Here is a 13,556-nt window from a genome sequence, read left to right on the forward strand (position 1 = left end):
ATACTTTTCGAGAAGCAAACCCGGTTGCCGACAGGTTGGCAAATATAGGGGTCGGCACAGACCAAAAATTGACTTGGCTTCCCGGAACTTCTTTGCCGGCGGACGTCAAGTGTCAGATCGACTTGGATAAAATCCAAGGAAGTACGAAGGATATCAAGTTGTAATTATGAATATGAAAGGGTTAAGATATATGGGTACTTTTCATAATAGAAGAGTGGGAATTCGTAAATGCAGATATCCTTCATTGATTAATTGCCACGCTTTGTGGGTTGTTTATTGCATTCGTTTCAGGGGCAACAGTAAAGTTATTTTTCTCTGCTCTTTGCTTAATCTCGGTGGTCCATTTCAGTCTCATAGTGAAGAGCTTATGAGTAAAGCGGGTGCGCAGTGTGCGAAGATGGTGGGCGAGAGATGCAAAAAGGAGCCGGTGGGGGACTTTGAGAAATGGAAAAGCAGGCCGAAAGTTTGGGAAAAGCTGGATGAGGGTGGGGTAACCAAGTATCTCATGAAGCTGCACGGTTTTGATTAGGAGGTGACCAATAGTATGGTGGGGTCCTGGAAAGATGGCAGGGTTAAGGTGAATGGCATCAATTTCTAGATTACGGAGGAGGTGATTGCCGCTGTCACCGAGATCCCTATCGAGGGTTTCAAATTCTTCAAGGATAAGAAGCTCTCAGCCAATGCAGTTAAGGATTTTGTGGAGAGTGAGAAGGAATTGAAGGCGTTGAAAAAAACTGACACCTACTATGTCCTCGACTCCATGAAGAAGCGGGGGAGGTGTTGGTTCCCAAAACCGCAGATTGGAATCCTACGAGCCTTGCCTACTCGATGCTGGGATATCCAACTGGTTAAGGCCAACTTGACAGGATTGATCGATGCGATCTAAATCCCCTGCGCTTCCGGCTCTGCAAGACCGAGGCGGGTGCACCTAATCCTGGATGAAATGCTTAGATCCAAGATACTTAAAACAGATCGATTAGAACACGAATACAATAAAAGTTTACCAAATGGCAAGAACTATAGGAAAACTTTAAACTTGCAATTTCTGAACTGAGAACAAAAGTAAATGGTTGAAATAATGTTTAGATAAAAAATAAATATAGATTAATGCAACAGATGAATATATTAATTCCGCAAAGGCAAGAAATGAAACATTTGCTAGCATATGGATTATGAATTAAGAAAAAAGACCAGTGCCTAATAAAATGGGCAATCAGAGTCAACATTATAAGCTGAGATGTACAACTTTATAAAGTTCAATATATTAAACTATAAACAATTTTAATAATCAGACGCGATGGATCAATTATTTGAAATGCAATTTTAAATAAGTCTAAAATGCACTTTAACTCCTGTGGAGACAAATTAGACATAAATACAGAAACAATAAAATATTTCACAATATTTACGTTTATCAAATTTAAAATGCAATAATGATCCAATCCACTTATCTGAATATTAAAATATTTATAGAAAAATAAATAAAAAACATTTACAAAGGACACAACTTAATAATAATTTAAAACCCCGAAATAAAAATAAATAATAGTATCGAAAATAAAATCACAATAGAGACATTCCTTACAGAAGATCCATCTATTATGAACATATCCGGATCGCACAAAATCTACTCAGTAACTCAAATCCACGGGCTTAGTTCAAAATTCCATTTCTCCGCCAATTGGAATAATATATCACAGGGCATAGGTAAAATTTTTAAAATATAAGAATGAATATGAATATTGTGTCTTGTTTGATTTTATCATCGTATATTTATAATAGACGGAGAGGCATACCTCAACCATCACACCTTTTCATAAAAAAAACTAATCTTAAATCAAAATTCCATTAAACTATTGGCTCCTTATGTCAAACTGATTTGGATCAAGGAAATGTAACTCATATAATTTTTAATATGGTTTGCATTATAACCGGTGGTTCAAATATTTCCTTCAATTTGTTTCTATATCGGCAAATGAAGCTTCTGATTACTCTTGTCGGCTCACGCATAAATCTCCATACTCCATATTCTAACGCCCGTCTCCATATCTGCGCATTCCAAAGGCCCAAGGAAAATCCGAGTCCACGCTACAACCTGCAGATACACAAAATAAGATTAGTTTTCGTATCACTGAAACCACTACTTCTAACACAAAAATGCGATACGCGGATCTCTTTTCCGTGCGTATTTCCTTCCATCCGATCACTCGTGTTGGGTCATTCTATGTATTCAAATAGCGATGGTGGATTAGCAAGTCCTCATTCTTCAGTATTCACAGGTGCCCTGCCTTCGTGAACAGCTTCATCCTAATTATTTCAACTCCATGTTGTGGTAAACATTCATCAAAGAAAGTTGGAGGCCAATCCTTCAACTTCAGCATTTGAGGCCCGCCATCATCATGAGCAAGACCCTCTAAATAGCCTTCCCCATCGTCATGGGATCCCAGCACAGACCTGCTGAATGTCCTAACACATTTTGAACTACCACCGGTTCACCTCTGAGCCAATGTTTCTGAAAATGCTCAAAACCTTCATTCTTAATGTCATGCTCTGTTCGGGAGAATAAAACATTATCATCTCCAGACTCCCTATATGCTGCTTGACGCAAATTTCCATCAGGTATGGCATTCTTTGCATAAGAGTCTGACTTGAAGCAAGGAGTGCATCGCTTAAAAGTATTTGAAGCATCTGGAACTTTACAGCTACTTGCCATTTCTGTTGCATTTTTCTTCTGTTTGGCAATCTAATGCGCTTTATAGCCAATAACTGACTGCCACAACCACCATACTCCTTTAATGGGCAAGGAATACTACCATTATTATTCGCTTTCCAAACAGGTAGCATGTGTGAAGACTCCAAAATATTCTTTGCACAGTGAGGCTAAAGCTCCCAGCTAGGTCTTCCATTCAGTAATTTCAAGCTTTTTTGTTTTGTTGGATGCTGATGGGAGATATTGGCTTCTTCACATCTTGGTTTGCAGCCTTCTCGAAGCTCTTGACAACATGTGACACAGAGATCATAAAAACAGCTTGGGCAACTTCTGTGATAATTGACAATTGAAGCATAACAATTATCACAATAAAGCACTACCTCCATACTGACATTGGCCTTGGGTACTTCCAGCTTTGATGTTGCTCCCTAGATTCTGGCCTCCACTTCCTCTTCTAAGCATTGTTCATGGTAAATCTGCTTCAGCATAGGCAGAACCAAAGAAAGCAAGTAGGGTAGGTGCCGCATCTTGTCTGCCCTATATTCATCATTTCTACTAATATTGTGCTGGTGGATTCAACTTGGATTTGTTTGTGTTCTTGCGAATTCGTCTTAGGTATGTCATGGTTCATTTGAAATAAAACCACATTGAAAAAGTGTGCTCAATCAGAAGCCACACTCAGATCAACCTATAATCCAAACCAGGCTCAAAAGCGATCGAAATCCATGGCCTGAAGAGCCTTTTTGGCATAACTCTTTGCCAACTTTGACTTCGAATATTCCCTTTTGCTGGGACTTGGAAGCTTATTCAATGTCCTTGTATCTTCTGATTCCAAACTAGATTTTAAATTTATATCAAGAACCTCAACCTTCACACCAAACAGCTGTTACCAGCTACCAGTGGTTGAAAAATTAACTCTCACAACCAAGTTCAAGAGTACATATTGGAGTATAAATCTGGCATTTGCTCAAATAAGAAAATAATAACCTTTGACTGGAATAGATTGCCCGCTTCATGCCAATGTATTATAGAAAGTAAATATTTGCTCACACATACATCACTCCTGTATAAATTCCAAATGTCTTCAATATATACACTTTGATGTTTCGTTGGATGTGGTATAATAATATCCATCTGCTTCAATTTGTGATATGAAATCATACTTTGCTGATGTTTAATATCTCTATGATTAAAACATATGATCCTTGTATTCTGAAAACAGTTTCTTATGTATTTCCTTTGTGATAAACCACTGATATAGTGGTATAGTTTTAAAAGAAATGTACATACAAACCAACTTTCTTCTCCACATTATCCTGACCATGGCATATTATTTGAATATATGAGATTGGTGAGATCTGAAAATTGTGTCTTTTCCATGGTGCTTAGGAATCAAATTTTATGAAGATTTGGGTTCCATCAGGAGGTATGTTCTAAAAGCTGTTATTGAGTATATCACTCTGGACCCAAGGTTTGATAGAGCCCGAACCCACCACTTTGTTATTTTAAATCATTTTCGGAAGAAAGCTAGAATTTCTTTCCCTTTTTATCTGTTAACCTCTATGAGTAAGGCGATGGACAGCTTCAAAAAGAAGCCCATTGCTAACCCGGCTCTGCATGAGGGACTGCTGCTACTTATCCATGAGCACTTCAAAGCTCAGACTATTAGCAATGCCCCCCCTTAGACAGAGATAGTGGAGTCTGGAAGTTCCAGTTACTCCTCTGACTCAGATGATATTCAGAGCCTCAGTTCTGAGAAAGGCGGGATTTCCTCTTCGGGGAAAGCAGCGACTTATCATGTCAAAAAATCCCCCCCCCATAACCCCAAGCAGAAAAAGCCCTAGGGATCTAGGGCAAAAGCAGGCTAAGAAGGCTGAGGAGGGAAGTAGCGAAGAAGAGGAGGATTCGGAGTCTGAGGAGGTGGTGAAGGAGACGCAGGAGGAAACAAAGGAGGACACTGGAAGGAAGAAGCGCAAGAGGGAGAGTCTGGAGGATGTGTGCTCTCAATATGAGGAGGCGTCTGTGCTGCCCCTTTCTCCTGTCCATCTCCACCTTGAGGAGCAGAAAGAGGAGAAAGATGGGTATGCGGAAGGGGAAGTGCAGACCAATAACAAAAGGAAATCGTGGATCAACTTCAATGTCAAAACAGCCAAAATGGGAATCTTTAGGGAGGCCATGAATCCCCAAATCCTCATGGATAATCAAGAAGAGCAGCGGTTGGAAGAATTAATTGATCCGACGATTATGGCTATTTCAGACAGAGCCAGGGAGACAGGGATGAACCTTTTAAATAATGCTCGCAATAGCATGATTGATAATTTCAGATCAATCAAATGGCTTTTCCACGAGCTTGAGGAGGTTAAAGACCAGATGAAACAAATTGAGGCAACAAGGAAAGGAATGGATGCCAACAGGAAGACGGATGTGGCTGATAGGCTCACTCTGGCGGAACAGAGGATACACAATCTGGAAAACTACAATCACAACCTTGCGAATCAGATGTTTTCCTTATTAAGTTCCATCAATAACAACATCATCTCTCTCATGGGCTGGATCAAAGACAGAGAAATGCACGATGATGAGGATGGAAATGACAGGGTCGAGGCCAGAACGGAGGACGACACTGAAAAGGACAACTCCACTCCTGCTCAGGACCAGGTGAATCAAAGGGCGCAACAAATGGAAGCGGAGGAGAATCAACAGGCCTTTGAGGCTGCTCAGGTGATGCATGATCTGGAGCGGAAGAACGAGGAATAACTCTTGCCTGTTCTTTTGTTTATCGTTGTCTTTTGGCTTTTTGTTCAGGCTTTTGGTCGTGGCTTTGTTTGTCTCCTTTTCTTGGTCTTTTCTTAGTACTCTTTCCTTTGGCTGGGCTTAATGCTTATTATCAGCCTTTGAACTTTTACATTTTTGGCTGGGCTGTCACGCTTATTATCAGCCTTCTTATGTACTAACTTTTGGGTTTCAGGTTCCCTGTAAAACCTGTTTATCTAATCAAAAACTTGAGTCACAATAGAATTTAATATATATAATTTTTAGAAATCTTAAAGTAAGTCACAGTAGAATTTAATATATATATGGGTAACTTTTAGAAATTGGTTAAATGATTTTGGTTTCATTTTATTGCATGTCAAGTATTTAAAGAGCCTGTTATACAATATGGCATATCATACAGAGATTGTAATGTCATCATAATTTTTAAGGTTTCTGTAGTGAATTGGTCCATCAAAGACACCCAAGCAACAGATTTCTGTGGATGGATGGGATGATTTCTCAATAGAAGTAGTAGCGAACAGGAAGCACCAGGATTGGGTTTTCTTTATGTTGCAGACTTCTAAGCAAAAGCATTGATATCTAGGAATCTGCAAGATATTCTGTTCCCGGTGGGGGAGGATTCCCTATATAACACTTTAAGAAGGTAGTTGGTCAAAATGTCAAAGATTCAGTAATGTCCTCCGTCGAGACTTCACTTAATCTATCTCACATTTCTTGATTAGGGTTTGGATTTTAATATCCATGATAGGATTAGTCATTTATCTCATTAGATTTAAGTTATATTTAACACTTATATTTGACCTTATTACTATTTCAACTCAATGAAGGAAGGAGTAGCTGTTATCCAAGTTGCCTAGAAACCAACAATGGATTCCCTCAAAGTTTAGAGGTCCAAGTCCGTATCACGAAGGCTTATGGACCGCTGACCCCTACCCTCTCTTGATATAAGATCCATTTGCTTGGATTTATACAAGCCTCTACTTGGTAACACTTTAGTCTTCCCTTCTTAGCTAGATAGTAGTAGGATTGAATCTGTTTCTCAGTTTATAAATATTGACTTGAATGTTTAAGTGTATTCATCAATGGTTTCCTCTCCGATTGTATATATATCAATTTGCTATGAATATATATTTTTATTGTATATTATCCTGATTTTATTATTATTACTATACACCTATACATTCTTACCTATACATATACATATATATATACATATATATGACATCATATGGTTCTTGGCCCATCATAGATCAGATACAACATTAGTATGCTGTCATACGATACTTTGTCAGCCATATAATATAATAAATAGTCTTTTGATGAGTGCAAATGATAGGTATTCAATACCAAATATAAATAATTATGTCCTTATTGATCCTTTCTTGTGATCAATATAAAATATATTTAATAATCTTCTAATCTCATGTTACCTTTTCTGTAATGCTTAGAATGTTTTTTCAGATCAATCTGATCTGCTATTTTTGATCAATATTAATTCCTTTATAATGTATTTCTTTTTATGATCTCTTCTCCTGTGATCCCTTTGATACCTGATAAGAATGCATTCTTATACTTTCTGTTTGGGATGACAAGACATGTCCCATGTCCCTTCATACTCGGTATCTTTCTTAACTATTTCTAAACGCACCTTTTCGGTATTAATCACTGCATTCCAATTAGTCTCTTCATTAATTGATGTCTGCTAATGTGTCTCTTAATGATATTATTGTCTCACCGACTATGACTAGTCTAGAAGCTTTAATTATAATTGTATATGTTATTTCTTTGTGATCTTCTATCCTTAATCACTGACTGTAATTAGTTAGGAACATCACACTCATCGTGCACCTCTCTAGATTCTCTTTATATACTTCATACCTTACTTTTACTGGTTCCTTACAAATCATTGCTCCTGTCAACCTTCAGTAATAACTTCTACACTTAATAGATATTGTTTAATACAATTGGTGTTCATAATCGCTGTTATATATTTGCTGCTATATCGGTAGTTGTATCATTTGATGTAATTATATCTGTAGTTATAATATAATACTGATTATTTCTATATTGATCAATATTGATAAATAGTACTGATTAATTGATATGTTGGATATGGTTTATTTCATAATTATAGATATATTTATGTAATTACTCATTTATGAATATTGTTTATCAATTAATTATCCATTTAACAATTAATGATGTATATTTGATATATTTATTATTTATTTAACAATAACAATTATTAATATGATAAATATTTTTAATTAATATACTTTCAATAATTAATTCTTTAATTAATGATTATCTATTTATATATCAAATTCTTAATACAGGCAGGGAATATCACAGATTCGATTGTCTTGTCACCTCTAAATGATGAAGGCCGTGTCATTGTGTTCTCAGAATACATTATGAACTTTTTTATGTATATGGCTCATACTTGTATCCTAAAGCATGGATGAGTTGAATTTTCCATGAGTGAGGGACCTTGGTGCTGTAGATGCAATAATGATCATTGATTCTATAGTCTATGTGTAAGTTTACTTGATTAGAATTCTCACGTGTTGTCAGATCTTGGCTCTGAAATTTGTTGCCCCATTGCTTCTGCAGGTGTCAAGAAACAAGGAGAAGAGTAAAGAACAGTTAAACACCTCATCTAACAGCCCTGGGTCTGATGGATCTGAAGTAGTATATGTGAAGGACAATGTATCGATTCATCCCACTCAATATGCCTTTGAACGGATAAATGGCCGACTGCGTCTTATCAAACAGGGCTCTTCACTGTTCATGGTCTCCTATAGCTTTCTGAATGCATATAATTTGCTCCAGTTCCATTGTTCTCAATTATGCTGTTGCATGTGGAAATCATTTGCTTAATAGGATATTCCTTCTGATGTTTATTGGATAGAATTCTCACCTATGCTTTTTATATCTATTTATGGCAGACTTGGATTCCTTATAAACAAAATACATCTGTAAGGGATGGCATGGCTCGTATATTAAACAATAAGACAACTGAGAAAGGTATGATGAAATGTTTGCAATTGCCAGTTGTCTGGACAATGTTTTCCAATCAAATTGCCAGTTGTCTGGACAATGAAATGTTTTTGACATTTTAGCTTGGTCAAGTGATTGTATTTCTATAAATCTATTATCCTGAAATGTGCAGATAGAAACCTGTATACCATAAGGGCCGTGCCACTGGCAGAAGTTAAGTCTATCCGTCGGCATACTCCACCTTTAGGATGGCAGTATATTATTGTTGTTCTTATATCTGGTAGGGTACATGCATATACTGTATTTCAAAAAAAAAACAATTTGTTGAGTGGAAATGTTCATTGAGTATGATTTGATATTTGATGTCCAATACATGCTTTGAAACATATGCATATTTTTTAGTTAGTGAAAATCATTTTATGTATTTTGATTTTGTAAACAGCTAATTTTTATACAAAAACAAAATTTTCATAGCTTTGCCTTGTTTTGATATGTTGGATGGATTTTGGAAGAATATGTTTGCATAAAAGTGTAACTTACGAAAATGTATGCATGCATAAAATTGTTTTATGAAGTTCAAAACTGTAAGCGTTAGATATAAATTCCTAGAGTTTATAATTCTGAAAGGTACATCTTGAATTGTGAATATAGGTTGTTATGAGTTGTTGCCTGCTACTTGATTTAGGTCATAAAATACTCTCCTAGTTAGTGAAATGCTGTTTTTTCATATTATGAATGTAATGAAATGTTATATTTAAAGCCATCATATTATAAAGGGAAAGTTTCATAATCAAAGTTGTTTATCCTGCATTTTGTAAGTTAATTATATTAGTGTATCCAGAGAGGAACTGACCTTTTAGTGTTTCATGTTTTTAGGACTTGCATTCCCACCATTGTATTTTTACAATGGGGGTGTCCGAGAGTTTCTTGCCACATTAAAGGAGCATGTTTTTCTCGCCAGGTTACTTCTGAATTCTTCAACCATTTTCTTATTCTGAAGTGTTAATATCTAGAAACAGTTTTTTTGTCCATGTACGGAAATATCAGAAATTGTGCAACATGAAATTGTGTTATTTTAAAATTTTGTTAACTAATTCCACTGCATTTCAATCTCCACTTTGTGTGATTGGGGCTGGGTTCAATCCCAGGTGACAGAGATGAAACAGTTCTCCTTCTGGTGTTTGAGTTGAATGGGTGATGGAACAGTTTATCCTATAAAGAAAACAAAGTTATAAGGTTCACAATAATTCTTTAATTGTATATCTACGGAGATGTCTGTGGAATTCACTAAAGCTGGAATGTTTCCGTAGGCCCTGCCCTGAATGATATGACATGTGGCATGATAGTAATTTGTAGAAGTCAATACTTTATAGGTTAATGAGTTTGCTTGTCCTCACCTAAGGAAATAAAATAAAAATAAACATTATGTTTAACAAACTACTCTGACATGGCTTCTCTCATGTAAACAACTGAAGTGGCTTCTCTCATGTAAACAACAGGAACTCCTTAAGTTATAGATGATGCAGTGGCAGTAAAGTGTTTGGATCAACGTCTGGCATTGTTTGGCTGAGCAGAAGAGGCATTGAATAGGTAAATGGTCTGTTGCATAATGCACGGTCAGAGCTGGTTCCCTTTTTGGAGACACCCAATACATTGAACTATTAGAAGTTTCTTCCTGTAAATAATGCAGGAAAAAATGATGTGGAATTGTTTTACGTGAAATCTCTGAAAATAATGATGCAGAATGGTTCAATGCAAAGTCTCTGAAATCAAAGATGCGGTTCTGGGGCATTATTCTCCCAACATTCCATTTTCTTCTTGGGAAAGGTACTACTTAATGAACAAGAGAAACGTGGAGTGCCAAAATATAAAAATCAATAGAAATATACCCATTTGCACAAGGCTTCTTTGTGCTGCTCTGTGAATCTCACAAAGAAAGGTCTTTTATTTGAACAAACAGAGGCCCGTCTTGGGATAGGCACATTTTAATGTATCTCAGGAAGATAGATCTTATACTCTTAACAAACATCCCCCTAGTCTTGTGATTTACTTGTTTTTAATGGTAAAGCCATAGTTGCCAGGTTTCAAGCCATTGAACAAAATGATTTCTATTATACCACAATAGGTTTGTCCGCCTAATCTTCCTTAGCAATTCTGGGCAGGTACGTTTCAGGGTTTAGGGAGTAGGCAATACTTTAGGCAGATTTATGGCTTTGGATCTGTAGAGGGACGGTCTTGCCCATTCTACCTCTGCTTGACTACAATAGAGTTGGATATATGGCATAACCAAAGGGTTGCTAAGTGAATTAGGTAGTTTTGGATAACGAGAATGTTCCTTTTTTTTGTAGGAAATTTCAGTTGGCATCTGACCTCTGTGTGTAAGGTTCATTAACTAGCTAAATCAGCAATGTGGTGGAAAAGTTCTAACTATTTTCATCTGATAGCGAAAGTTTGGCTACCTTTTCCTCCAGAGACTCCTCACTGCCCACTTCGGTAATCTTTCACCCCAGCTAGTTGCCCGATAGCAAGAAGTCAACACCTTACCAGTAGCTGCCTTGTTTTTCTGATGTTTGCTTCTTTCAGGCTATAAGGATAACAAGGTTTCAGTAGAGAATGGTAAGGCTGTCAATTCTGTAGGTTTGCAGGAGGATAAAAGATAATACTTTAGCCTGATACATTTGTTCTAAAAGTTAAAAAGCATTGAGGAGCATTTATTGACAAAGAGACCTACTTCCTGTCACATCCAGAAATTGCATGGTCAGATATCTTAGTCCCAGAGGAGGATGGGGTGTAGACTTGTATGTTGCAGACTCAGTATTGGATTCCAATAAACAGTCTCCTGAGATAGGAAATGTATGCATGCCCATTCCAGGACTTACCCATCATGAATATAAATCATGGAGGAGATTTAAGGAAATCAAGTTGGCCATCATTGAGCTAATGAGCGATGAAACTCTCTTTACAGTAAAATGAGTGCGGATCATGTTATACGGCAAAAATATGGAGAGGATATTATACGTTTTGTGTATGCGCAGTTTTCAAAGATGCTTATTTAAATACAAAACAAAAAGCTGATTGATATGCTGAGTTTGTTGAATACCATGAAGGGGGCATAATGTAGTTCTTGGATGGAAGGATCAATTTTAACAGAAAATGTAGCAACCATGGTCAAGTCTTTATTGAAATATCCAAAAAAATGTAAAAGAAATCAATGACATAGGATCTCCACAATATTGTTTGTCCTCTAAGGAGGAGCTTTTCTCAATCAAAACAATTTAATTGACATTAGATTTCCACAATCCATTGATAATATTCTGGAGTTTTTCTGGAATTTGATTGTGTAGCATTTTTTAGCATCAACGTTTCGGATCACACATAGTGATCCATCATCAGGATGAACAGCTGGAGAATAGAACAGTAAGTTAGCAGACCTGGGGGGAACCAGAGATAAAAATAGAGGAGGGAGTGGGTGGGGGGGCACGAAGACCGAGAGGGGGGGACAAAAGGAGAAAAAGAGGAAAAAATTAATAAAGAAATAAAAAAAGAATACAAGGGAAAACAAGAGAAAAGGAAGAACTTAAAAAAGAAAAAAGCTACTCCCTACTTGTATAAAGGTTATGGAAAATAAAAAATGAAATAATATAATAACTTAAATAAAGTGCTGGAAAATTAGAGCAATACGAAATATAAAGTAATAATATAATAAAATAGAAAATAAAGTATAAATCTATATAAATAAAATAAAAAATAAAATAATAATAATAATAATAAAGATATTATAGAATTCCTATAAATAAAAAGTAAAAAGAAAGAAAGGACGTACTAAACTCATAATGTGTCCTTACATCATAATGTTATTATTATGAAGAAAGGACACATTGAAAAATGAAGACAACAAAAACGAAGAAACTCAAAAAAACCTAACTAAATACGACAACAAAAAAAGAAGAAGACCAAAAGCAAAGATAAAAAGAAGAAGAAATCCAAAAAATAAGAAGAACGAAGAACAAAAAGAAAAGAAAACAAACCCTAAAAAACCTAATAAAAGCGGGGGGGGGGGGGACCCCATAATGAACAATGAGAACACATAATAAAAAGGAAAGAAAAGCAAAAATAAAGTAAAAAAAAATAATCAAAGAAATAAAACAAAACATGAACAAAAAATTAATAAACGAAAAATGAAGAAACAAATGACTAAGCCCACTAGAAATATAAAGAAAGAAGGCAAAAAATATTTTATTGATTCAAATGAAAAATCAACCAAAAAAATTAATAAAAATAAAAACTAAAAAATCAAAAAACCAACCGAAACATTTTATAAATATAAATATATATAAATATTTATATAAATACACACACACACACACACACACACATATATATAAATAAATATATGAATATATATATATTTATATAAATATATATATAAATATTCATACATACATACATACATATATATATATATATATAAATATAAAAATATAAATATATAAATATATAAATATTTATATATATATGTATGAATATTTATATATATATTTATATAAATATTTATATATATATATATATATATATATATATATATATATATATATATATATATATATATATATATATATATATATATATATATATATATATATATAAAGGAAAGATTGAAAAAAAAAAAAAAAAAAAAAAAAAGGAAAAAAAAAATAAAAATGCCTAAAAAAACACAACAAAAAAAACTGGACAAGAGAAGAAAACCCCAAAAAACAACAAAAATAAAGAGCAAGATGCAAAAAAAGCACAACTCTGAGGATGCTACCCATTAAGCGAGCGCCAAAATAACAAAAGAGATGAAAAGGAAAAAAATGAAAACAAAGCAAAATGTCATGCCCAAAATACAGGGCAAAAACACACTAACAAATCTGTTTTAAAAAAGAAAAGAAAAGTGATAATAGGATAAAACGTAATACATAAGTATTCAAATAGAATTACTTAACTTCCTCATACTTAGGTATAATTACGAAATTTAAATATAAATCAAATGCAAACTTTCTTAACATATTTTAAAACTTAAATTGCGTAA

General features: G+C 35.0%; 1 protein-coding gene and 1 pseudogene across 2 annotated transcripts in view; one reads left to right on the forward strand and one right to left on the reverse strand.

Annotated features, from left to right (window-relative positions):
• LOC149548153 (RabGAP/TBC domain-containing protein) overlaps positions 1-13,556 on the forward strand; it is a 59,097-nt gene that overhangs the window by 14,578 nt on the left and 30,963 nt on the right. For both annotated transcript variants that reach the window (XM_089792180.1, XM_089792181.1), the window contains exons 2-5: positions 8,099-8,278; positions 8,434-8,512; positions 8,658-8,765; positions 9,362-9,446. In XM_089792180.1, the coding sequence (XP_089648306.1) occupies positions 8,099-8,278; positions 8,434-8,512; positions 8,658-8,765; positions 9,362-9,446 (452 nt within the window). The remainder of the gene's footprint in view (positions 1-8,098; positions 8,279-8,433; positions 8,513-8,657; positions 8,766-9,361; positions 9,447-13,556) is intronic.
• LOC149548154 (lysine-specific demethylase JMJ27-like) lies at positions 2,003-3,844 on the reverse strand (annotated as a pseudogene).

Source organism: Cupressus sempervirens, chromosome 7 (assembly GCF_028749045.1).
Source record: "Cupressus sempervirens isolate cs-2001-9-10 chromosome 7, ASM2874904v1, whole genome shotgun sequence".
Lineage (NCBI taxonomy): Eukaryota > Viridiplantae > Streptophyta > Pinopsida > Cupressales > Cupressaceae > Cupressus > Cupressus sempervirens.